The 27,261-nt window shown below is 34.9% G+C and overlaps 1 protein-coding gene across 1 annotated transcript; it reads left to right on the forward strand.

Moving 5' to 3' along the window:
* Window positions 1-27,261, forward strand: LOC126825392 (uncharacterized). Its single transcript, XM_050555030.2, has 4 exons — window positions 1-94; window positions 10,451-12,022; window positions 13,706-14,281; window positions 22,150-27,261. The coding sequence occupies exons 2-4, from the start codon at window positions 10,957-10,959 to the stop codon at window positions 22,272-22,274; spliced, it is 1,767 nt and encodes a 588-aa protein (XP_050410987.1). The 5' UTR covers window positions 1-94; window positions 10,451-10,956; the 3' UTR covers window positions 22,275-27,261.

Here is a 27,261-nt window from a genome sequence, read left to right on the forward strand (position 1 = left end):
CACAGATAGAAGGTTGACGGTCTAGACGAGAGGGGAAGTATTCTGTAATGTCGTATAGTTTGTTGAATTTTGTGACATTTTTTCGCATATTTGTGTAAGTATATACCAGATTTATTCGTCTTCATATTTGTTTTACATTTCTCCACTGTCAGGTTCCCTTAATATTCCACGTACAAATATTCCTTCCAGCAAAAATGAACATGTGTGGATATTCTGAAAGTCATTTGTCAAGGAAATTTATCATTGAAATCAATGTCGCATTTGAAGGAAGAGACTTGTGTCTTGTCACCTGTCAAAAATTATGTCATTTCGTGTTCAGAAATTACAGAGCCCAACAGTAACATGGATGGTCAGTTCATCACAGAGACAAAACGTAATTTAAAGATACGTTCCCACGAATCCCAGAAAAGTATTTATCGGGTGGTTATTTCCAATAAAAGTATGGCAATTTTTGTGTTATGGAAAGTAGAAATATCCAGTCTTACTAGAAAAATACTGGATTCCTTGAAAAACACTCATGGAGCGCATACGGGACAAAAATGTAAGGGTTTCCCTAATCGACAGCCCGATGATTAGGAGTGTCTGCACGCGTGACGTCAAAGGTTGCATGCGGAGATTGAGCGCTTGATGTACATGTACATGTTGATAAACTTTATGAAGAGTTAGACATAACACACTTTCTGAGATAAAAATCAACCACAGGCACTTGAAGGGATTAAAATAAAACTTCTTACTACTCTTTGACTATATATTACAGTAATAAGAAGGTGTACTGTATCAGCTGACATTTTGTTTTGACTTGTTGATGACATTTCGTCTGCTATCATCTCACAATACTCATTAGTTCTAACACTTCCCGTAATTTTTATTGCCAACGAAACTTTATTTGATCATTATACACCACCTTCCAATGTAATTAAATTGGTCATTTTACAGCGTTATTAATTACAAATCAAACTTGAAGCCTGATCACTTGGCTATTCGTATCTTAGACGGACCGGAAGTACGACCTATTGAATCCTTGACAAAAAATTTCACTTCCCAGTAAATTTTATCGGGCAACTTTTTACTGCTAAACGGTCGCGTGTCAATCCTTGTGAACGCCTGAACAATGTAAATGAACATCTTAGTGAGAAAATAAGACCTCACTAGAACTAGTATGAGCAACACAACACGCTGTTAAAAAATATGTCCCCGTCTTCTAAACGACTTGACTGATGCCATTGATAGGGTAACGCACAAATTTACGAACTCGGCTATATAAGATGAAACGAAATTTAGGTAAGCCTGGTGGAAAAAAATTTGGTCATAATGGCCAAAACATTTAGTCGTAACGGCCAAACATTTTTAATTTAATGAAAAACAATATATTTAAACAAAATATTGATGTGATGCTACAGTTATATAAACCATGTGTCCTGAAGAATTTGTCAGTGGAAAAATTGCCCATAATAACCCAAGCCAACCCGGAAAATTACATGCTGTAAAGTGTAATTGTAATTCAAATTTAAAGAAAAGAGGTGAGTACTAATTAATCAACAGATTGGTACTTCACACCCTTTGATCTGATTAGGTAATACATGTATATGACATGAGATAAACATTAATCAACTAAAAGTAAAAGAAATGGACATCTCCAATCCATTCAGAGAAAATCCTGAGAACCTAACGCTGTACAGCTTTGTTAGAAAATTTCTAAGTTATTTGTATGGCCGTTACGACCAATTTCTTTGGCCGTTATGACCAATTATTTTGGCCGTTATGGTTTAGGGCCGTTATATAACATAACCCTATCAGTGTAGTCTGGAATAATCAGACGCTAGAGATTGACATTCGATTGAGACTTCTGGTGTATTTTGCCAAACATAACTGATTAGAAATTAGAGTAAAAACAGAAACGATTGAATGTAAATGAGTTTATAATATACATTCATATTACATGTGTTCAACCCATTTGTATCGATTTCTAGGTCCCAAATATTAGCAATTTAGCTCCTTTAATTATGGCTATTAAAAAGTTGCAGTGAGTTTGAAATAACCTCTGGTTAAAGGACCTAAGTCCGTAACTCAAAATCCTCCAAAATCTTCGCCATCGAAAACACGAATTATTGGTCAATTTAAATCAACATTGATGATGTAAACTTACCGGGAAAAGATGAGCCTCTGATATCCGATATTTAAGATAAAATAATTTTTTTAACATTGGTACACGAATCGTGTACCATAATGCACTTCAGCCCCAGTTGTATTGAGAGACTCGAGGGATGAGGCTAGACACATTGCACCAAATCAAATGGAGTTATGTAGACTAGAATAACTAGACGCTAGAAATTTTCACTCGATTGAGATTGCTGACTTATTTCGCCGAACATAACTGATTTGAAATTGGAGTAAAAACGGAAACCATTAAATGTAAATCAGTTTATATACATTCATATTACAGTATTATATGCGTTGCGACCCACTTTTGTGAATTTCTAGGTCCCAAATGTTAGCGATTTAGCTCCTTTAAATAAAATCCATTGTACAACTAAATACCTTAACGAATAAAATGTTCTCTCTTGTAAAATTGAACTTATCGGAATAGATCATTTCGTATAAAGGGGTGGCAGCAAGGCATGTCTGTGTTCAATTTTAAACCAGCGGCTACCAGGCAGGATTCGCCAACATGTATCGGATCGAAACTTCATGGATTATGGCCCCAGTTTGTACGAAAAATCACGTTTTTAGCTTGTGGACCCTATAGAGGTCACAATTTTGATCCGATTTTCTTGAAACTTGAAATGTAAGTTTATAACCCAAAGATCTCAGTTCCTTTCGATATTCGCGCATATCGGACAGTAACTTCCTGAATTATGGCCCCTGATTGTACGAAAAATCACGTTTTTAGCTTGTGGATCCTATAGAAGTCATAATTTTTATCCGATTTAAAAAACCGTTCTATTATATCACCGTTACACCCTAAGGATGACTGAGTTCGAATTTCGTGAAAATCGACCCAAAATTGACAGACAAAATGGCCGCCGTTCGTTCCCAAATAGCGTAAGAATATGGTATATCAAGGTTGTGGACCCTATAGGGGTCACAATTTTTATCCGATATTGTTGAAACTTGAAATGTAAGTTTATAACCCAAAGATCTCGGTTCCTTTCGATATTCGTGCATATCGGACCGTAACTTCCTGAATTATGGCCCCTGATTGTACGAAAAATCACGTTTTTAGCTTGTGGACCCTATAGAAGTCATAATTTTTATCCGATTTAAAAAAACGTTCTATTATATCACCGTTACACCCTAAGGATGACTGAGTTCGAATTTCGTGAAAATCGACCCAGAATTGACAGACAAAATGGCCGTCATTCGTTCCCAAATAACGTAAGAATATGGTATATCAAGGTTGTGGACCCTATAGAGGTCGCAATTGTTATCCGATTTTGTTGAAACTTGAAATTATGACTTCTATAGGGTCCACAAGCTAAAAACGTGATTTTTCGTACAATCAGGGGCCATAATTCAGGAAGTTACGGCCCGATATGCACGAATATCGAAAGGAACCGAGATCTTTGGGTTATAAACATGCATTTCAAGTTACATCAAAATCAGATCAAAATTCTGACCTCTAGAGTGTCCACAACCTTGATATACCATATTTTTACTCTATTTGAGAACGAGGGACGTCCATTTTGTCTGTCAGTTTTGGGCCGATTTTCACGAAATTTGAACTCAACCATCCTTAGGGTGTAACAGGGATATGCTAAAACGTTTTTTTAAATCGGATAAAAATTATGACCTCTATAGGGTCCACTATTTAAAAACGCGATTTTGCGTACGATTAGGGGCCATAATTCAGGAAGTTAAGATCTGATATGCCCGAATATTGAAAGGAATCGATATCTTTGGGTTATAAACTTACATTTCAAGTTTCAACAAAATCGGATAAAAATTGTGACCTCTATAGGGTCCACAAGCTAAAAATGTGATTTTTTGTACAATCGGGGGCCATAATCCATGAAGTTTCGGTCCGATACATGCCAATATCGAAGGCAACCGAGATCTTTTGGAGCTAAACCTATATTTCAAGTTTCGTCAAAATCTGATAAGAATTGTGACCTGTAGAGTGTCCACAAACAATTGTGGATGGACGGACAGGGGCGAAAATGTGGGTGTATAAAAAAACGTTATCAGTTGAGTCTGAATTTCGTAAAAATCCGACTGAAACTGCCGGACAAAAAAGCCACTTCTTGTACACAAATAGTGTAAAAGTATGTAATACCAACTTGGTTGTGGACCCTCTAGAAGTCAAAATTTTGATCCGATTTTGATGAAACTTGAAATGTATGTTTATGACCCAAAGATCTTGATTCCTGTCTATATTAGTGCATTTGGGCTATTCCACGCTACAGTATACATTTAGGTGAAAAATTTAATTAGTCGATAAGTGGACAAAAATAGTGTCTTATGGTGGGAAATAATCCATATTTTGAAGAAAAATCTCAATTTGGGTGGAAACTCTTCCGATTTTTTTTTTATTTGGTCTTGTGTCAAGGTTTACGTTGTAAATGTCAAATTTATAATTTTATTGTATTTTCTTACATTGTGTTTGTTTGATTATTCTGACTCATAATTAATGATCTGGCATTAGTTATCTGACAAAGTATATAAACATAATATTTAAACATTAAAATATAAAAATAATATATTTTTGTGAAGGTAACCAACATTGAAAAATATCACTATGAGAATGTACGTCGGTTACCAAATATTTACATTTGTTTCTCTCTCATTCATATTTTTATATAGAATTATTTAAAACTTCATGTCTAAAGCTAGAATAACCCATTCTTACTATAATGACCGTAAAAAGAAAAGATTTGCAAAAATTCTCAGAATAACTTGGGTTTTCATAGATGTACGTCCGTTACTTTTCACAGTATTTTCTGTTACCAAATATTTCCATTTTATCTCTATCATTCATATTTATTTACGGAACTGTTCAAAAACTCATATTTAAAGCTTACATGTACATCACCCATTCTTGTTACTATGACCATAAAAAGAAATCATTTGCCAAAATTCTCTGAATTACTTAGAGTTTCATAGATGTATGTACGTCCTTTACCAAAATTTTAGGGTAAAAATGTACGTCCGTTACCAAAATTTTAGGGTCACAATATTTCATTCAAGGAATAATGTTTTTAGGAAAGTAACTGCTCCATTAATTCAAATGAGTTAAGTATTATTATTATCTATAAGTCCGATTATTTGAAAGTTTACATATCTCCTCATGTAATGGGTTAGCAATTTGCACTCGTACATCCGTTACCAGAAAAAAAATATGTACGTCCGTTACCACAATAATTTCTAATTTACTGGGTTACAAAAATCCAAATGTGAGAAGTGATTATGCAGTACACATGTAGTATTAGTGCCCTTTCTTAAAAGGATTAAAACTTTTAAATTCCTCAAGACAATTCACAGAGTTTTGAAACTATGTTCATGCAGGCAAATCATGGTGTTCATTTCTGTACTTCCGTTACCTATACTTTGAGGAGCCAATATTTATTTCCAGTGTTCATGAACAAATTAAATTATATGTCAATTGATACTTAAATCATACAGTGTATGTCTTTAATGCTATATAAAACTCAAACAGTTAATTATTCATGGTTAGAAAATATTGGAAGTAATAAAAATATGGCGAGTTCAAAATGTACGTCCGTTACCCATGGGAATTGCCCATTTTGGAATGTAACTTCTTGGATTATGGCTCTTGATTATTAGAAAAATAGCGGTTTTAGTTTGTGGACCCTCTAAAAGTCACAATATTTATCCAATTTTAAAAACCGTTTAAATATATCAGGGTTACACCCTAATGATGGTTGGGGTCCAATTTCGTGTAAATCAGACTGAAACTGCCCAACAAAATGGCTGCTCCTTGTATGCAAATAGTATAAAAGTATGTAATACTTGTTCTCTGTCCATTTCTTGCAAAATGTGGGTGTATCTTGCATGGCAACCGCTTGTTAATGTTATTTGAGTTTAGAATATATCGCCGTTAAACCATAATTATTGTTGAGGTTGAATTTCGTGTAAAAGCTTGTAATACCAAGGGGGTCATGGTGGCTAAGTGGGTAAGACGCTCGCTCGCTAGCCTTGAGATCGGGTGTTCGATCCTTGCATTGGCCAAGAAAGTTCATCCAGATTTTCCGGCGTGATTCCCCCTTGTCAGTGATGCAGGACGGGAGGGCCTGACAGGGACAGCTGTCTAGTTGTTTGGATGGGACAAAAAAACAAGGTCCCATGGACACATTGGCGTGCACGTAAAAGATCCCTTGACAGTTCAAATTTGATATAAGAGTAGGCCGTAGTGCCGCTGTCCAGGCAAAATTTCCCTCATAGCACACTGTATGGCGTATGCCCGTCTTCATTAGCCCAGTTCGGAGCAGAACAGCAAGACATTACACTCGATTTCATTTCATTTCATTTGTAATGCCAAGGCTGTGGACCCCCTAGAGGTCACAATTTTTATCTGATTTTGATGAAACTCAAAATTGTTTAAATTATATCCCAAAGATCTTGTTTCCTTTTGATATTGGCATGAATTATGTCCCCTAATTGTACGAAAAATCACGTTTTTAGCTAATGGACTCTCTAGAGGTCACAATTTTATATGTTAAGAATCATAAGATGTTGGATGAGTTCAATTTTTGGCACGATTCGGACTTTCCATTCTGGAGTTATGCCCATTGTCTTTAACGCAAAATGTCAAATTTGTAAGAAAGTTTGTGGACCCGTCAGAAGCGCGGGACGATTTGCCCAATAGTCAATACTACACAATACCACCCGAATACCACTCCAAGTCCAATGTCACCACATACTAGTCATACTAACCAATACTACAACATAATGGTGTCTAATGAGCATACATGTATTAATTGATTTTTTTCAAAAATAGTGAGATATATCGTGGGAAATGTACTTCGAATGTGATTACCGATGTCTGGCTGTTCCATTTGCCTCCCTATATCACCCAAATCAAGCAAAAATAACCCAATACTACCAAATACTTATCAAATACTACTAAATACTACCCAATATTATAAAATACAAACCTAATATCGTCAATATATTTAACAGCACATCAGTAAAATAATTGCAACGAATATTCGATAATTTACAGAAAATTAAAATATTTACGCAGTTATCTCCCTTTACAATCGACAAATAGATTTTAGATTGCTACTCAGAGTAATCATTTTGTTGGGCTTTGCAGTTTGTTTCCAAGACAAAAAAGTGTTTTAAAAAGAAGTTAACAAATATTTAAAAATGCATTAAAATAAAATCAGTTTATAAAATAAACAGCCAAACGTCCAAATAAAATAATATTTTAGCGGTTGATTTAAAAATGTTAATTTAACGGTCTTGTGGCCTACTGAAAAGTCTTCTTATAGTTATACTATAATTATTTCTTCATCCTGGTGATTTTAGTATGATAACACGCTGTCTACAAGTGCACGCGTTCCTGTAAAAAATCATTTGGGTATAATATGTCAGGAAAGCACACAAATTTATCTTTATATCTGTCTTTTGATGACTTCATTGTTTTTTAAATGATTCCGGTTCCAAACCAGTCTATAACCCTGAAAAACCCCCTCTTGTCAAAATTTCATCGATTCTTCGAATATCGTCAAATTCTAAATCTAAGTATTCTACGGTGTACATCCACAGGTGACTATGTCGCAACGATTTCATTACCACCTAAATGAATAGACAAGCAGAACACGAGTTAAATAACAAGTCTACCAGATCCAAGTGTAGTAAAGACAAGTAAAACGAAATTTTGAACTATAAAAAGGAAATAGGATCTGTGTTTTATCCAGATTGCATCAAGTCAGTATAGGAGTGAAAGATTGATACTGAAATTTCATTTTTCTTTTTATTTATTCTAATAAATATCGAAACCCATATCTTTATTTTCTAAGTATTAATGGTCAATAAATGGCTTCATCTATGGTCAAAGTATGGTATGAAATACATGAATGGTCCTTCTAAATAATGGATTGCTCCTGAGTTGAGAAGTGCTATTTTTGCAGGAGCGATTTTCAGCTGTTGTAATTTTAGAAGAGCTTTTTATGGCTCCTCTATTTTTTTTCAAATGTGAAGCACTGGTTATGGCCCTTGATCACTTCAAAAAATCTTGTGTACGCTCTAGAGCGTGTTTCCCAACCTCTGGGTTGCGAGCACTTTTCGTGGGGTCGCGGACTAGTCCGAGAACTTTAAAAAAAATGCTATCTTTTCATGTAATTTATCTATACATCTTCAATAGAAGGCTTGATTTCGCTTTAACTCCGTACATCTTATCAAGGCCTTCACGTAACACTCTACAATCTACATTTTTCGTCACTAATTTCGATTGGTCAAGGACCCAGCTCTAGACCTCTCAGATTCCTCGATAGAAAATATCATCACGGCGAATACCAAGTCTTGCGCTTTCCAACTGAAATATCTACCTGTGATAATCGAGTTGCAAAGTTGCCGCTGCCAATTTTCGTGCAAATAAATACTTCTCTAGTCTCTAAAACAGTTTAGATTGTTTTCCGCGAGTTTTTCAACTGAAAACAAAACCTTTAACGGCTGTAAACTTATCTATTCATTGAACATCTTCAGTCACTGATCGATCAGTTCGAACACTACTTCTCCGAGCTCGACGTCCAGTCATTCACCGTGGTCCGAGACACATACAGTGCACCATTAGACGCTATCACTGACGATGATATCGCTCAAGAGGAGCTCGTGAGACTGCAGCAGGATACCGGAGCTAAATCACTGTACAAGTCCTTGCCTTTGTCCAGTTACGGGGGATCACGTGGCTAAGTGGGTAAGACGCTGGCTCGCTAGTCTGAAGGTTGGGTATTCGATCCCTGCATTGGCCGAGAAAGTTCATCCAGATTTTCCGTCGTGGTTTCCCCTTGTCAGTGATGCAGGACGGAGGGCCTGACAAGGAAAGCTGTCTAGTCGTTCGGATGGGACGAAAAACCGAGGTCCGGTGTACACATTGGCGTGCACATAAAAGATCCCTTGACAGTTGGAATTCGATATAAGAGTAGGCAAAATTTCCCTCATAGCACACTGTATGGCGTATGCCCGTCTTCATTAGGCCAGTTCGGAGCAGAACAGTAGGACGTTAAACACCATTTCATTTAATTTGTCCAGTTACTGGTGCAAAATGCTTGAATCCTATCCACGTCTATCCAAGAATGCAACACGGCTCCTTATGCCGTACCCTTCGTCATACCTATGCGAACAGTCGTTTTCTACAATACAATGGTTGTGATAAAAACAAAATTTAGCAACCGGCTTGAAATAGAAAGGGACATGATTGTCGCGCTGAGTGGCGTTGAGCCACGCATTGAAAACCTGGTCGCTGAAAAACAGGCGCAACCATCACACTGATTAAAAAAATCAATAATTTGTTATCAGAATTTTAATAAGCAAACAATAATAAAAGTGAATGATAATGATGTTTCATAATAAAATGTGACTTTGTTCTTCGAGGGGTCGCGATCTGATCCTGGGTCTGGAATGGGGTCGCCACCCATAAAAGGTTGGGAACCTATGCTCTAGAGACTAAAGTTAATATCCAATTGACTTTAAATTTAGACACAGTGTTTAAGGTCATGAGGGGAAGAAACCTATTGATTTTCAGTGATTTCCAATAATTACTGCCAGAGTTATGGTTCCTGATCACTTCAAAAAATCTTGTGGACGCTCTAGAGGCTAAAGTTAATATCCAATTGACTTTAAATTTATACACAGTGTGTAAGGTCATGAGACAAAGAAGTCTATCGATTTTCAGTGATTTTCAATAATTACTGTCAGAGTTATGGCCTTTGATCACTTTGAAAAATCTTGTGGATGCTCTAGAGGCTAAAGTGTCTGAGGTGATGAGACGAAGAATCCTATTGATTTTCAAAGATTTCCGATAATTACTGCCAAAGTTATGGCCCTTGATCACTTTGAAAAATCTTGTGACGCTCTACTAAAGGCTAAAGTTATCATCCGATTGACTTCAGATTGATACACAGAGTTTAAGATCTTGATACGAACAAGTAAATTTTGATGACTTGAACAGCTAAATCCATGATATTAAAAGTTTTGTATACTAAACGTTAGCATTGGGCAGAACTTTATAAAAACCAAACAAATTCTAATGGTTTTCTGATTATTACTTTATGAGTTGTTACTCTTAATCAGATTTTAGTGTATTATAAATGTTTCATTACCGAAAAAAGTAAAAATATGCAACAGTTCAACACTTGTTGACTGCCTGGACGATTTAGCTGCTGTGGACGTATGGTTCGTTGCCTGGCAACCTATCTTTGTAAGATTATATTACAATATTTGACTATTTTCTGTCTAATACAGTTCTAACCATCCATTTTACTTTCAGATATACATGTAGTATCACATAGGATTAATCTGTAACTCCACCAATGTTCATTATCTATTAAACATAAAGCAGTTCACACCAAGAATAGTATTGAACAACTATATTGAAGATGATAGGACACTATTATAGATATGTATTGATATCTGACATATGAGGTATACAAAAGCATAACAATATACAAGTAGTAGATTAATTAAATACAATTAGATATGTAGATATAATTTAAATATAATTAGATATCTATATCTATATACATGTCGATTGTGTGGTGTTAGGCTATTGATGAAAGAGGAATATAATATTGATCACTGAGTTTGTGGGATACTTTAATTTGTTGATTGGAAAGTGATATTTATCAAGCAGGTTTCCGAAATTGCTTATGTCACACTTTTAAAAATTAGTTGTTTACATTGCCTTGACAACCACGTGAAACAGGGTAATTCAGTATGTAGGATAAATCGTAGTTAAAAGATACTTTTTGTGATGTGGATTTTGATAAACACATCATGGAGTTAAAAGTTTGGGTAGATGGAATACAAAGAATTATCTGTGGTGTGACGAATGAGACGACATGTCATGATGTCATCATTGCCTTGGCCAATGCTATGGGTCAGATAGGAAGGTTCACGTTAGTTGAGAAATGGCGTGATATCGAGAGACCATTACCACCACATGATTTTCCAGCTTTAGCTTTACAAAAATGGGGGGAATATGCATCAGAGGTGAAACTTCATCTGTGTCAGTCGGATTCAGAAAAGAAAAAAGGGAGCTGCAACAAACAAAGCAAGACTGTGGATAAATTCTCTCATAGCTTTTCTCCTCCAGAACAGTCAGCAGAAACTTCAAGCTCGATCAAAAGATCATCAACTTTCAGTGGTGCTCGTAATTTAAATCCCACCCCTAAATCACATCATGAGAAACGTGTATCAAGATTACAATCAATCACAGAGAATAATCATTCAGAAGGCTTACATCCCCTCCCTCATTCTTCTAGTTTTACACGACCAGTTCCTTCGCCAAGGTGTACATCATCATCAAATCGAACAGTCTCGCCTTTAGACTTAACCTCAGCAAGGAATATTCAAAACAATACTCCAGTTGCAAGTAAATCTTCCTATAATATAGCGCATCCTTTACCCAATCGTCCTTTTCCAAACCATAATATTCAAAATGGTTTCGCTAAACAGCACCATTATTCTAATCATGAGCACTTTGTGCCGGATCAAAGTGATATAAATAATGCACCATTTGGTGTTAGAAACAGTATTGGACGTAGTCGGAGCCCCCGACATCGGATTGATGATTTGGTCGCCATTGAACATACATTAGAAGATGGAAATCATTCACATGCTTCTAGTCTAGAAATTGAGGAGTACGATTTGGACAGGAATTTTCCTGATATCTTACGTGATTCTAATAGAACTGATCTGCCATCTGTTCATACAGAATATATGTTAGATCACAATGTAGAAATAGGGCTTGATCCTGAACATGCCAGATTAGTGAGATTGGTGACTGCTCAACAAGATCGTCTCAAAACACAAGAATCTCAGATAGATCATGTAAATACAGGTATGTATAAATTATGTAAGAGCTAAATCTGCTGTTGCTGGTCTTTTTCTGGCCACAAATGAAGTTATATTTATTCACATGAAAAGCTACGCGCAAGCGTATTATGTAAATAAAAAATTAAACCATATGTTAGTCCCGAAATGACCTAGTTTGTGTCGAGTGGACGTTAAACCCCATTTCTCTCTCTCTCTCTCTCACATGACAAGCCCATAATCAACTCTCTAATCCATTGGATTACTAAGATATTGTGTAGATAAGACAACGTTTGACATATCTTTGGTAAACATTAATATGGACACCACTCACAGAGACTACCGAGTGAAGAACTGAAAATTGAGACTTTGTCTATTATTGTGGACAATTGAGACTACGGTATTTAGACTATTATTGTCAAAACTTCGAACATTCATAACTTCTCTCAGAAAAAAAGTAAAGTTGGATGGAATTTTCAAAATTTTCATTTTTATACACCCACATTTTCATGTGGAAGTATTATGCCATCGTCCCCGTCCGTCCACATTTTGTTTGTGGTCACAATTTTTATCCAATTTTGATGAAACTTGAAATATAGGTGTATCTCCCAAAGACCTTGGTTCCTTTCGATATTGCTATGTATTGGACAATAAGTTCATCGATTATGGCCCCTGATTTTACGTAAAGTCACGTTTTTAGCTTATGGACACTTTAGAGGTCACAATTTTGATCTGATTTTGATGAAACTTAAAATACATGTTTATAACCCAAAGATCTTGGTTCCTTTTGATATTTGCGCATATCGATGGTAACTTCCTGAATTATTGCCCCTGATTGTTTACGAAAAATCACGTTTTTAGCTTGTGATCCCTCTAGAGGTCACAATTTTTATCCGATTTAAAACAACGTTTGAATATATCACTGTTACACCCTAATGATGGTTGAGTTCGAAACACCCTAATGATGGTTGAGTTCGAAACTGCCGAACCAAAACTGCCGGACAAAATGGTCGCCCCTTGTACACAAATAGTGTAAATATATGGTATATCAAGGTTGTGGACCCTCTAGAGGCCACAGTTTTGTCCGATTTTGATGAAACTTGAAATACATGTTTATAACCCAAAAATCTTGGTTCCTTTCAATATTCGCACATATTGGATCATAACTTCCTGAATTATGGCCCTTGGTTGTATGAAAAAACACTTTTTTGAACTTGTTCTCTATCCATCTCTTGCAAAATGTGGCTGTATCTTGCCTGGCAGCCGCTGGTTTAATACAAAATAAGTTTGATTACTCAACATCGGCTAATTCCAAAGAATTTACTACACATGTTTCTATCACATGCCATGCTGTTTCGTATGGTACCATTGACCTGTATGTCGTCAACTTTGACCTGATCGGCACAGTATCAGGCGCTGGAGTGATAATATAAACAGATTTACTCACAAATATAAACAAATTTATTTCATCACATCAAACTTGTATCCTTTTGAGATCTTGTTCATGGAGTGATGAGGTTAATACATGTATATACTGTAAAACAATTAATTTGTCGATCAGTTGAGGCTATTTAATGCTTGAGCGGGTTTGAAGGTCAGGTATCATATGAAAACTAATACTGATTAATAATTTTTTTAACCGGTTCAACAGTGCAACCTAACCGAGTGACCGCTTACATCCTTTACTGCAATTTTAAAATTCTATTTTCAGAAATTGTGACATTAGAAGAAAAAGAAAAAGAATATGAAGAACAATTGCAGAAAATAACGACTGAATTATTAATGTTGGAACAGAGACAGAGGGAAGAGGAATCAGAAGTTATACAATTAGAATCTGTTTCAATGGAGGAAAAACTTGTGAATTCTCAGAAACAAGAACAAGACCTCCAGTTACAAATTTCTCAATTGAAAAGCAAAAGACTAATTTGTGAAAAACAGATCAATGACAATCGATTTAAAGAAACACAGCTTAATAAAAATATTGCAGACATCAAAAATGAGATTAAAAATTCTGAAAAGAAGGTTTACGAAGAAGAGCAAGGATTCAAGGTGGAAATCAATCAATTAAAAGAAAAACAGGCTATTAAACAAAAAGACTGTGATACGATAGAAAGAGAATTACAAAGTGTAGATAACGATTTAAAAACTTTAGAAAGTGTCTATCAACGAAAAGTGAAAGAAGTAGATAAGATAGAGGAGGAATTAAAAGAAGAAAACTTGAAAAGTTTAGAAGACTTAACTCCACTGGAATCAACTTCAGAACCTGCCACTACCAATAATGGTGAAGGTAAAGTATGATTTTATCAAAGTGGCAGCATTACGTTTTCATTACGTTGATATAATAAACTATATCATGTACAAATTGAAATTGACAACTAAAAACAAGGCATGATTTTTATACACCCATATTGAAATGTGGTTGTATATTGTCATCGCCCCTGTTCGTCCGTCATCCACAATTTTTTGTGAACATTCTACAGACTACACTTATCATCTGATTGTTTTGAAATTGATATGTGTTGTTTACATTAAGTGAGATAAAGAATCCCATTTAATTTTAATAATTTCCATGGATTTCTTCCAGAGTTATGGCACTTGTTTCACCTTGTTGCCCCTTGTGAATGCTCAAACAACAAACTTATCATTCGATCTGTATGAAATTTATATGCATTATTTGAATTAGTAAAACGGAGAAGCCTATTTAATTTCAGCAATTTCTGTTAATTACTTCTAGAGTTATGGCCATTGTTTTACTTTGTTGAACCTTGTGAACGCTCGAATGCCAAAAGTTATCCGATCTGTATGAAATTTATATGCATCATTTAAATTAGTGAAACGGTGAAGCCTATTGAATTTCAGAGTTATGGCAATTGTGTTACTTTGTTGAACCTTTGAACGCCCGAATGACAAAAGGGCAATTCTATGGGGATGGTCGAACAATATTCTGCCTTGTTACTTCCTTGTACAACAACACAGAACAATTTTACTTTGGTAATGTTTAACCCTTAACCGGTTGATGTCATTTTGACATCATGACGTCAAGTGGTCAGGCTAAATAAAGACTGACGTGAAATATTTTGTATGCCTATTTCAATCGACTACTGCCAATAAAAAAGTTAAAGGGGATAAGTTGATCTATAATTTGCAAATCATTCTAAATCCTTTTCATCAGAAATATCGTCTTCAGAATCGGTGTCATCGATATAATCCGAGTCGGAATAATTCATAAGTATTTCAACCACTTCGAGTGTCTTTAACCTTCCTGACATCGTTAAATTACGTTTTTCATCAAAAAATGTTGAACAAAGGCATGTTTTTCTCAATGTGCTTGACAAGACAAGTTCCTGTCTGACTCGCATGCGTGGCCATATCAATTAAATACGAAACTAAATACTCAAATGTGGCTTATAAAAAAGGTTCTTGCTGTGGTTGACTTTAGTCAACCATGACCACTTGGCTGTATAATGTTGTGGTGATTTAAAAGTGCACATAAGATGGACGAAAAAACTTTTAAATACTTGTAGCCAGTGGTTACTATATCCACTTCACGGCAAGTTCATGCCAATCTGGTTGAAATTAATTCAGCTATCGTCACTCAAAGTCGTAAAAATAGACCTCCCGTAAAAACAACTTTGCCAATTATCGAAAACACTCAGACGCCAGTGACGTCATAGTGACCAAATGCATATTCGGAATGTTTATTCCTTAATTACCTATATACAGCCGGCGTGTGTATTCTTTAACGCCAGACTGATTCCTTAATCCCCCTAATAAAACATACATTATGCAAGAGCTAAATCTGATTATTTATATAGGCTTCAGATGTCATAGAAATTATAAATTAGATCTTTATTTACACAACAAGCACAAAATTAACTCTGTAGACCCACGGATGGCTTGGATTTAAACAGGATTTCATTGATTGATTAAATTTTTAAATGGCGTCGTAAGTGGAGATTAACCGCTACGTTGATGTCATACTCCAGGAAATTTTAGATCGAGGCTAAATGATAGAGTGTACGAAGCGAGGCCGCTTGTCAGTCAATTTGATTGAAAGTTCGATATATACGGCCTTGATATTATGTTTAGTTGTGGTTAAAATGAGAGTTTGGATGTCGGTATTATACGCTCTTTTGTCACTTGCGTTTACAGAAAAATTATGGAAATTGATAAACATCGCAGCTAACATCACCCCAGTTGAATTGCAGCCCCATTGGATCACTGTTTCCTATTTGTCTGCTTCGGGAGTTACGTAGGCCTACCAGCTACAGTACAAGAGTACACGCAGGCTAACAAGAAGTCGGCTATAATTATGCCTCATTGATTTGGTCCATTCCTTTCAAACTTTTGGTTCTTATCTATATATTAAAAGTCTTATTTTTAATTTGTAGTAAAAATAAATGTGATATGAATTGAATTGCAACCCTGTCTCAAACCGAATATGCTAACGGTACCACAGCCATTGAAAACGTTACTTGATAATCAAGAATATGTAGGTGGAGTTAACGCCTGTCAATCAAACGATCGGCCATTCTCGGAGATGAAGAGAGAGTTGACTCCTATTTTTAGTCAAAAATTACAATGGTGATAACTTTGTTCAGAATAAAGTAATTTGACTGAAATTTTCAATATATTCTTCTTTCTTCATCTATTTTTGAACTGTTATAGCAAGAATGGCCAACTCTCGATTAAAATCTCCCATAATGTATCTTTAATTAAATAAAACAATTGACTATGGAATAATTTGTTTTGTAATTCATTTTAATTTAAGATCCAATTTAGAATGCTTACAACTTTTAAACTTTGAAGTCTTGAACTCTTAATTAATTTTTTAACAATATGGAACTTATTGGACGAACACTTTTAATATGTAAATAATCTACAGGTCCAGCTATGTGGTTTTTACAACGAGCACTTCGCTTTTCCACATAAAGCCAGCGGATTCTTTTTCCCCACGGGTTTTTATACAACCACATTTCAATGTCCGGCGTCCACAAGCTAGAGGCTAAAGTTAATATCTGATTGACGTTAAATTTATACACAATGTTGAAGGTCATAAGACGAAGAAGCCTGTTGATTTTCAGCGAATTCCGATATTTGCTGCCAGAGTTATGGCCCTTGATCACTTTGAAAAATCTTGTGGACGGTCTAGAGGCCAAAGTTAATATCCGATTGACTTTCAATTTATACACAGTGTTTAAGGTCATGAGACGAAGAAGACTATTGATTTTCAGCGATTTCCGATAATTTCTGCCAGAGTTATGGCCCTTGAGCACTTCAAAAAATCTTATGGATGCTTTAGAGGCTAAAGTTAATATCCGATTGACTTTAAATTTATACACAGTGTTTGAGGTCATGAGACGAAGATTCCTATTGATTTTCAACGATTTCCGATAATTACTGCCAAAGTTATGGCCCTTGATCACTTTGAAAAATCTTGTGGACGCTCTAAAAGGCCAAAGTTACATGTAATATCCGATTGACTTTCAATTTATACACAGTGTTAAAGGTCATGAGACGAAGAAGCCTATTGATTTTCAACGATTTCTGATAATTACTGCCGAAGAAGCCTATTGATTTTCAACGATTTCCAATAATTACTGCCAGAGTTATGGCCCTTGATCACTTCAAAAAATCTTATGGATGCTCTAGAGGCTAAAGTTAATATCCGATTGACTTTAAATTGATACACAGTGTTTGAGGTCATGAGACGAAGATTCCTATTGATTTTCAACGATTTCCGATAATTACTGCCAAAGTTATGGCCCTTGATCACTTTGCAAAATCTTGTGACGCTCTAAAGGCTAAAGTTATCATCCGATTGACTTCAGATTGATACACAGACTTTAAGATCTTGAGCCGAACAAGTATATTGATTTTCAATGAATTTTTATGACTTAAACATTTAAATCCATGATATTAAAAGTTTTGTATACAAAACGTTAGCATGGGGCAGAACTTTATAAAAACCAAACAAATTCTAATACTTTTCTGACAATTACTTCGTGAGTTGTTGCTCTTAATCAGATTTTCGTCTATTATAAATGTTTCATTACCGAAAAAAGTAAAAATATGCGACAACTCTTGTTGACTGCCCGGACGATTTAGCTGCTGTGGGCGTATGTTTCGTTGCCTGGCAACCTATCTTTTTCTACCCGCTCTGATGACGCCAAACATCAGTCAATTGGACCTCCTGTTTTAACTTTATTATGACAAAGGGAGAAGATGACCCGCCCTCTCTTCTCACGACAGTGAATTTATAAGTGTGCTTTAAGGATCTTTTGGTATCCGAGGGCCTTTTTATTTTGTGTTTTTAACAATTTTCAAGTGTAAATAATTTAATTCAATCAACCTGTCCATAATATCATATTCAATGTATTGGACGTTAAATTTGTAATAAACAACAACAACATAGAATGTACGGTCGCTCTCTTTTCTCACGACAGTGATTAATACCCTCTACCAACATGTGCAGTCCAAACGATTCGAGATACATTTTCATCAGAAGAGTATTGTGGTTCTAATGTCCCAAAGTAAAAAGAGTACAGGAGTAAAAAGATGTGGTGATGCAAAATGTATCATAAAAGTCAAACATGATTGAAACGCGATTTGTAAATGACGTTCCGTTTCTGCATACGGATTTGACTTCATTACTCTGAAATAGGCCGTAAAAATGAAATACGAAAAAATATCTCAATAATACGTTAGAATTAACAGTACAAATAAATTTTGTTGGTAACCATCTAAATGGAATAACAGATTGAGAAGGGTCATCTAACTATCTTTGTGTATTGATAATAATATGGCAAGTGTTGTCATTAATTAATCAATCTGACTATAAAAGTTTTACAGACATGGGTCATAAATTAATTTACACCTCAGTGTTTGCAGTGTGTGTTAGTGGGATTAAGAATGTTGATTAGGTAATTATCTTTTTTACGCGAGCCAGATCAAAGACATCACTCTAGGTGGAATGTGTGCGTAATACCTCATCGTACCTCATGGTAGAATCGTACACACACACATTAATTGTATAAAATAATTAAGTTTTACTTATCAGTTGTTTATATTTATTTTTAACCCAATAATTATTGCTCACCGGTGTTTTTGTAATCAAGTAGCCTCGTATTATTTTAGTTGATTGGCGTTTAAACAACATTTAATTGACTTGATATGAAATCTGAATATAATTTATTCGATGGATAAACGTTTGTGATACGATTAGGTTATAATGTCGAACACCGTAGATCTTCTTTATCAGGGCTTGCCACGAGACGCGAGTAATTACCCGCGCGCACGCTACGCTCGCGTAAAACCAAATTTACGCGAGTGATTAAGTACTCGCGCAAATATAAAAAATAATTTAATCAGAAATAATGGAATATCGTAATAAAAAAAGCCGTAAACAATTTGTATGCCTTCATATTGATGCACTATTGCGCACACGGCGTGTCTTTCCAGTGCCACCTGTTGTTACTAAAAATACTTTGAGACGCGTACTGCCAGGCGTTTTTTAAGTCGATGTTCTTTTGCCGTGTCTGAATAATCAAAAATTGAGTGGATGTTGTCGTTTCTATAGCAATTCTTTCGATCCCGCATCTTTTCTGCAAATTGATGGGATTGAAATTGTTTTGCCTGTTCTTTTACCTTTCTAAGCTTTACCCGAATCCCCTCAGCACGCCAACGATGGCAAAGGGAAACCCAGTTTCCCTTGCAAGGTTCTTGTCATGGGAAGACGAATTACAGAATTCGTTTGGATATAAAGAAGAATTCAACCACATAAAACAAAAAGCGGTTGTCAGCCATGTCTTTTGTAAATTGTGTGCTAGAAATAGTAACTTTTTAAAATCTTTGTCTACTAAAGGAAAAGTTTCGTCAGATACATGTATCATGAACTATTAGGAAATAAAAGAGTATGCATTGCCATATATGTGTGAAATAGCTTTATTCAACGTCCGCTTCCATCGAAGTGACAAGAGCATTGCCATTAGGCACATGAAATTTAAATGGCTACTCACGCACATTATTCTGCGTGAGTAAATACATGTACTCGCCTCACTCGCGCAAGTCTATATTTGCGTGAGTAGTCATCTACTCGCCTCCAATTTGCTCGTGGCAAGCCCTGTTTATAATAAAAGTATTTTACAATTGCATTGACACTTTAATCACTCACCAAACATCAGGTGTATTTAATATTCATGTCCTTGATGGAGTTCGAAGATGAGAATTTTCTGCTAAGGGTAAGCAGAGATAAGCAATTTGATTGGTTGATGCTTTTGGACACGATAACTTTAGTTCTAATGAAATGAGAGTGATGAAACTTGGTGTATAGTTTCATTACATCAATACCTTGACTAAGTTTGATAATGAGCATTTCCTGCTCAGGTTAAGCAGAGCGATAAACAATTTGATTGGTCGAGACTTTGGAACACAATAACTCTCATTCTAATTGAGTTAGAATGTTCACACTTGACATAGGTGTCTATTAGGTGAATGCCTTGATGGAGTTCTATGATGAACATTGTCTGCTTACGGTAAGCAGAAATAAGCAATCTGATTGGTTGATGCTTTGAGACACGATAACTTTGGTTATAATGAAGTGAGAGCGATGGAACACCGAATATAGATTCATTATATCATTACCTTCACTAATTTCGATGGTGAGAATTTTCTGCTTAGTCTATTGAGTGACAAGCAATTTGATTGGTCAAGACTTTGGAACATAACAACTCTGCTTTTAATTGAGGTAGAACATTTATTAGGTGAATGTCTTGACTGAATTCAATGATTAACATTTCGAGCTGAAGCTAAGCAGAGCTAATCAATTTTATTGGTCAATGCTTTGGGACAAGATAATCTTGATTCTATCTAATAGAGAGTGATGAAACTTAGTGTATAGTGTGAACTTGCCGTAAAGTTGGTATAGTAATCATGGGCTATATTTTGCTCAAACTTATACAATCCATATCATTTGACATTACATGGGTTTCAAATATTTTAAAATGCTTATTTTTAAATGTGGTGATCACCTTTTGGGTCATGGTAAACAGCGTTGAAAATGGTCCAAAATTGCATTTTTTCCATTTTGGTTGCTATGACAACCAAAATTGATAATATATGGCGGATTAAAAATATGTAATTTTAAAAATTCACGCACTTTTTGACATATTCGGTCCCATAATTTCACTTGTGTGTCTCCATTCCTTCTTATTTTACTATTATACTAATGTCCCAAAAACGCCCCAAAAATAGGCAATTGTGTGCCGCGGAAAATTGTTCAAAATTGAACAGATATTCAGCTCTTGAAAGAAGGCATATAGATATTTTTACTATATTTTTTTCTGTTTATCTTACTTGATAGCTACTGACTTGAAAATGCATAACAACCAGGTTCAATATTTCAGATATAAGATGGACAAGACCATTTTTGATGGAAAAACTTGACCAAAATCACTTTGACAACATGGAATTTTTGAGAAAACCTATGTATTTTGGAGTTGCTGGGGAAATCGGAGTAATTGTTACACAAATGTGAAAATTGAAACATAATTAGCCTTAAAGTTGTATTTCTTGAATTTACATCTATATTTTTGATAGTTTCGATATGAAATATGGCATTGCAAAAAACACCAAAAATGACTTTTTCAAGTCAAAAATCGCAACTTTGAGCCTCCATAAAAAAAAAACTTTCATTCGATTTTGAATCTGTAAAAAGTTTTGTGAGAAGAATGATGAGATCTACTTCAAAAACTAATAAAATCAAATGTAAATCATAATCTCAAAATCACCTTTTCCACCTAGTTGATTAGTTAAATTACTTAAATTCATGATATTAAATGTTTTGCATAACGTTAGCATGTGGCAGGACTAGAAGCCAAACAAATTCTAATGATTTCTGATAATTACTTAATGGGATGTTACTCTTAATCAGTTTCTACTAGTGTGTTGTAAATCTTGTCATTACCGACAAAAGAAAAAATATGCGACAACCCTGGTTGACTGCCAGGACAACTTAGCTGCTGTGGGTGTATGTTTCAATGCCTTGCAACCTATCTGTTATAAAAGCGTATTCCACATTTGGTGTGCTGTCTTAATCACCCTCAAAGAGCACAATCTTTTAGTGTAACTTTCTATTAAAATTATTCTGTATTTCAGCCATTCTCAAGATATTGGAAGGTAGACTATCACCAAGGCCTGGTACTACTTCCAGCAAGCTCAACACGCCTCAAGTCTTTATAAACTCTCTCTCTACTAAAAACCCTAATGGTGTGTGGGTTTAAAACTTGTATAAATGTACCTGTGATTTTTCACTCTATTTTTTTTTTGATGCAGTAATTACTAATACACGTTTACAATGCTGTTCAAGTAATGTTATACATGTATAACTTCATATAGCCCCATATTCACATTTAAGGCCTGTGTGTACCATGGATTATTTGTCGTCGACAGCCCAGAACAGTCACATGTTTAGACAGAAGTTTTTTTGTTTTTTTGGGGGGTTTTGGGTTATTTTTTTTTAAAGACAGCAGTGATATTAACATATACAAGAAATCCACATCACTATTATTATTATTACATGGTAATATCTTTTTAGAGCCTCTGGTCATGATTAGAGTAATGTAGGAATCCCTTGCAAAATACGATGTAAAAATCCCTTGCAAACTACAGTGTTGTAAAATGTTAATCTCGAACGGGACTATCAGTCAGAAAATGGTTCAGTACCTACAAAGATATGATGAACAGAAATGCCATCGCTGCCCACTATGTAAATGGTACATGTTAAGTTTTCTCTCTTCTCACTTGTTTTTCCTTGACAGACTCGGTCAACAACACAGGTCAACAATTGAAGTTTATCTTTCCACCATTTTGCAATCTACTTAGGCTATTTTGTTTTCTTAATTAACTGTTAAATAATCAATCTGAGTACATAATAGCTCAATGGATTAATTAAAATCATGCAAGTTACTTTAAGTGTTCACCCAAACAATGATTGATCTATACAAAATTAAACATGATCTCCTCGGGCTTTTACAAACAATCTCCATTATAAAATCGTGCATTTTGATTATAGCTCTATTATTAATTATGACCCTCATATAGCATAATCCTGGAGGATTAGTTACTGGCAAGTAGTGAACCTGTAAATGTATGATGTAGCATGAAGGTATGAAGAAACAAGAGGGACAACTGTTGGGTTGTACAATTTTAAAACAGAGCAATGATTATTTGTCTGATGAAAATCACAACAAATAGACTTTGTTGTGCACAGACAGGCCTTTAGAAATATTATTGTACCCATTGGATGGTTGTCATTGTTAAATTATTGTGAAAGTATTCACAACATCTACTTTTTAGAATTAAGGCCACATCCAAAAAAATTTCTGTTAGTGGGGAATTGTTTTTAAAAGTCTACAAGAGAGAGAGCCCCCTTTTTTTCAGCAGTATAATTAAAAAATATAAATATGATGTGGTAATTTTCTTTTGATTTCAAAATAAGAAATTGCCAACTGTATAGCTAATAGGTTCTCAAACTCATAGCGTGAGGCTGTCACTAATGTGAGGAATGGTTTAGAATTAGTTTTGAATGTTCTCTTCTTTTGCATATTTGATTAAGATGGTGGCTCAACCAGGATGTCCCAGCTTTAATCTCGGTGTTGGCCGACAAAGTTCCTTAAGATATTCCTGTGTGGTTTCACCCTTGTCAGTGGTGCAGGACAAAGGGCCTTTGACAGTTGTAATTTGAAATACATGTAAGAGTAGGCTGTAGTGTTGTTGTCCGGGCCAAATTTCCCTCATGGCACATTGCATGGCGTATGCCTGTCTTGATTAGCATGAATGGAACAGGAAAGTATTATGTTAAACCTTATTTCATATCAGTTTATCGAGTAGCGCCAAACAGCGTTATGGGCTTTATGATTGACATGAGTACATACCCTTTTTATACGACCACATTGAAATGTGGTTGTATATTGTCATCACCCCCATTTGTCCGTCAAACCGGCATCCACAATTGTTAAAGTCGGTATTCGATTCACATTAAATTAATACACGGTGTTTAAGGTTTCTGATAAATACTGCCAGAGTTATGGAACTTGATCACTTTGAGAAATCTTGTGAACACTCTAGAAGATAAAGTTAACATCCGATTGACTTCAAATTCATACACAGTGTTTAATGATTTCTGATTATGACTTAATGGGTTATTTCCGGTACTCGTAATCAGATTTTAGTTTGTTTTAAATGTTTTGATTACTGACAAAGAAAAAATATGTGACAACCCTTGTTGACTGCCCGGACAACATAGCCTGGCAGCCTATCTTTTATGGTGTTTTTCAGCATCTAAGCCTATCATTATACAAGCATTAATTAAAAGAATGGTATGATATATGTGCATACATAAAAAAACAGCCTCTATATAACAACTTTGCCTGCTTTTTGAAATACATGTAGTAAAATTTTACATTCCATTCCATTCCAACAACAGATATGTTATTATTCTTGCCAAGATCAATTTCCTGTAATATCAGGTTTTTTCTAGAAATAATTTATCTTCTTGATATTTCCATACTAAGCTTTATTTTATTCTCAGGTTGATTAAATGAAAAACCATAGATTTATTAATTTTGTATGAAAGTTATATGTTTTCAGTGCTTTTCCTTTGGAGTTCACAAGGCTCTGTTTGTTTCAAATATTATTGTACATAACTTTTGTTCAATTAGCTTTCATTAATATTACAGGGGACAATTAAAATGGGTCTGTCGGTCAGTCACACTTTTTGGGACACACTAAAATGTTCAAACTTGGGGTAGGTATTTATTAGATGAATGTCTGGACTGGGTTTGAAGATGAACATTTTCTGCTTAGTCTAAGCAGAGATAAGCAATTTGATTGGATGAGACTTTTGGACACGATAACTTTGATTCTATTTTAGGAAGAGTGAAGAAACTTAGTGTATAGTTTCACTACATCAATACCGTGACTTAAGTTCGATCATGATCATTTTATGCCTTGGCTAAGTACACATAAAGATAAATTTTTGCAATTAATTACATGTCTTATCTATTTATTGTGAACACAATATAATTGATTTTTTTATATATCTTTTCTGAATTATTAACATTATTTTTATACCCCAACATTGAAAAGTGATTGTTGTCACCCTGACTGTCCATCCATGGGTGGGGGGTAGGATGGCTGAATAGTTAGCGTGTGCGCATTTTATCGTAAGGTCTGTAATTGAGTCAACTGCCATGGTTTCACTTCCCTGGTTGTAAGTGACAAGGAGTAGGGTCGCCGGTCCTTCCCCTGCTGAAAGACCCCTACACGCAATGGAATTATTGAAATAAAATTGAACCATGTGTTAATCCCGAAATGACCTACATGTAGTTTGTGTCGAGTGGACCTCTTCTCTCTCTCTCCCCCCCCCCCTCCCGGGGTGGGGCAGCCACAATTGCTTGTGGATACTCAAGATACAATTGACTTTAAATTTATACACAGTGTTTAAAGTCATGAGACGGAGAAGTCTATTGATTTTCAGTGATTTCCGATAATTACTGCCAGAGATATGCCCCTTGATCACTTTCAAAACTGTTGTGGACACTATGAAGGCTAGTTATCATCTGATTGACTTCAAATTTATACATATTGGTTACGGTCATTAGACAAGGAAGCCTATTGATTTTCTATAATTTCTGCAGAGTTTTAGCCTAGAGGCTAAAGTTAGTATCTGATTGACTTCAAATTCATACACATCAGTTAAGGTTATAAGACGATGAAAGTTAATAGTTTTCAGTGATCTCCGATAATTAGTGACAGAGTTATGCCCTTTGATGACTTTAAAAACTCTTGTGCACATTGTGAAGGCTAATGTTAACATCCGATGGACTTCAAATTTATACATATTGGTCAAGGTCATGAAACGAGGAAACCTGTTGATTTTCAACGATTTCCAGTAATTACTGCCAGAGTTAAAGCCCTTGATCACTTTGACTTTAATATTAAACACAGTGTTTACGGTTATCCAATTGACTTTAATATTATACACAGTGTTTAACTTTTTAAGTCATGAGAAATGAATATGTCTGTTGATTTTCAGCATTATTGCTCTTGATCACTTGGTTAGAAAAATCTTGTGGGCACTCTCCAGACCAATGTTTAAGGTCATGAGACAACAAAGCCTATAGATTTTCAATGATTTCAGATAATTCTGCTGGAGTTATGGACCTTGATCACTTTGAAAATTTTGTAGACGCTCCAGAGACCAAATTTATTATCCGATTGACTTTAAATTTATTTGCAGTGTTTAAGGTCATGGAACAACGAAGCCTGTTGATTTTCCATGGTTTCTAATAAATATAGCCAGCATTATGGTTCTTGATTTTCAACGATATTTAATAAATAGAAAACCTAAGTTCATGATATTACTTGTTTTGTATAATTAACGTTAGTATGGGGCAGAACTAGAAGCCAGACAAATTCTAATAATTTCTGATAATTACTTAATGGGATATTACTCTTAATCATTTTCTACTAGTGTGTTGTAAATCTTTTCATTATCGACAAAAGAAAAAATATGCTACAAACCCTTGTTGACTGCTTGGATGACTTAGCTGCCCTGGGCATAATATGTACTTGCCTGGCAACCTATATTATCTTTATTTTATATTTCTAAGGAAATGTATATAACTACATGTACTTGTTAATCTGATCATATTTATTTTCACAAATATAAATATTTTCCTGATTTTGTGTGTGATTGCTTATGTTTTGGGAAAGAAATTATTGCAAAAAAAATATTTTTTATGTTTAAAAATATTTAATTTGCAGATAGACATACATGTAAGTGAAGCACTGGGAAAATTGAAATCAGTGAAATTCAAATAAATTTATCTTTATAATTTATTGTCTTAATTGACATGAACTGATATTTTCCAGTCTACATGGATTAGGTTAGGTCCTATTACTATATTTTTCTGTTTATACTTCTGTGTTTATATAGTGCTATTAATTTGTATGTTAAACTATGTCATCGTAAAGAGTTTGATTTATTTATAGACTTATTATGAAGTATGTAAATTAGAATTGCGACCAGAGCTTATGATTTATTTTTTATGGATGTGGTGATGACTAGAGAGTAAGTAGCTAGAACTATTTTCTTGTTGCTTCTCTTAATGTCAAGAATACAAACTCAACTTTATTTCATGAAGGGTTGTGTGCAATGCAAATAGCAAACACATAATGATGAATAAAATATTGAAATATGTAAAA

This window comes from Patella vulgata, chromosome 6 (genome assembly GCF_932274485.2).
Source record: "Patella vulgata chromosome 6, xgPatVulg1.2, whole genome shotgun sequence".
Taxonomy (NCBI): Eukaryota; Metazoa; Mollusca; class Gastropoda; family Patellidae; genus Patella; species Patella vulgata.

Bases quoted from the DNA above. Each gene is read 5' to 3' on its own strand.
- LOC126825392 (XM_050555030.2), top strand. From the start codon at position 10,957: ATGGAGTTAAAAGTTTGGGTAGATGGAATACAAAGAATTATCTGTGGT. The intron at 12,023-13,705 runs GTATGTATAAAT...TTCTATTTTCAG, and splicing joins GATAGATCATGTAAATACAG to AAATTGTGACATTAGAAGAA. The intron at 14,282-22,149 runs GTAAAGTATGAT...TCTGTATTTCAG, and splicing joins CACTACCAATAATGGTGAAG to CCATTCTCAAGATATTGGAA.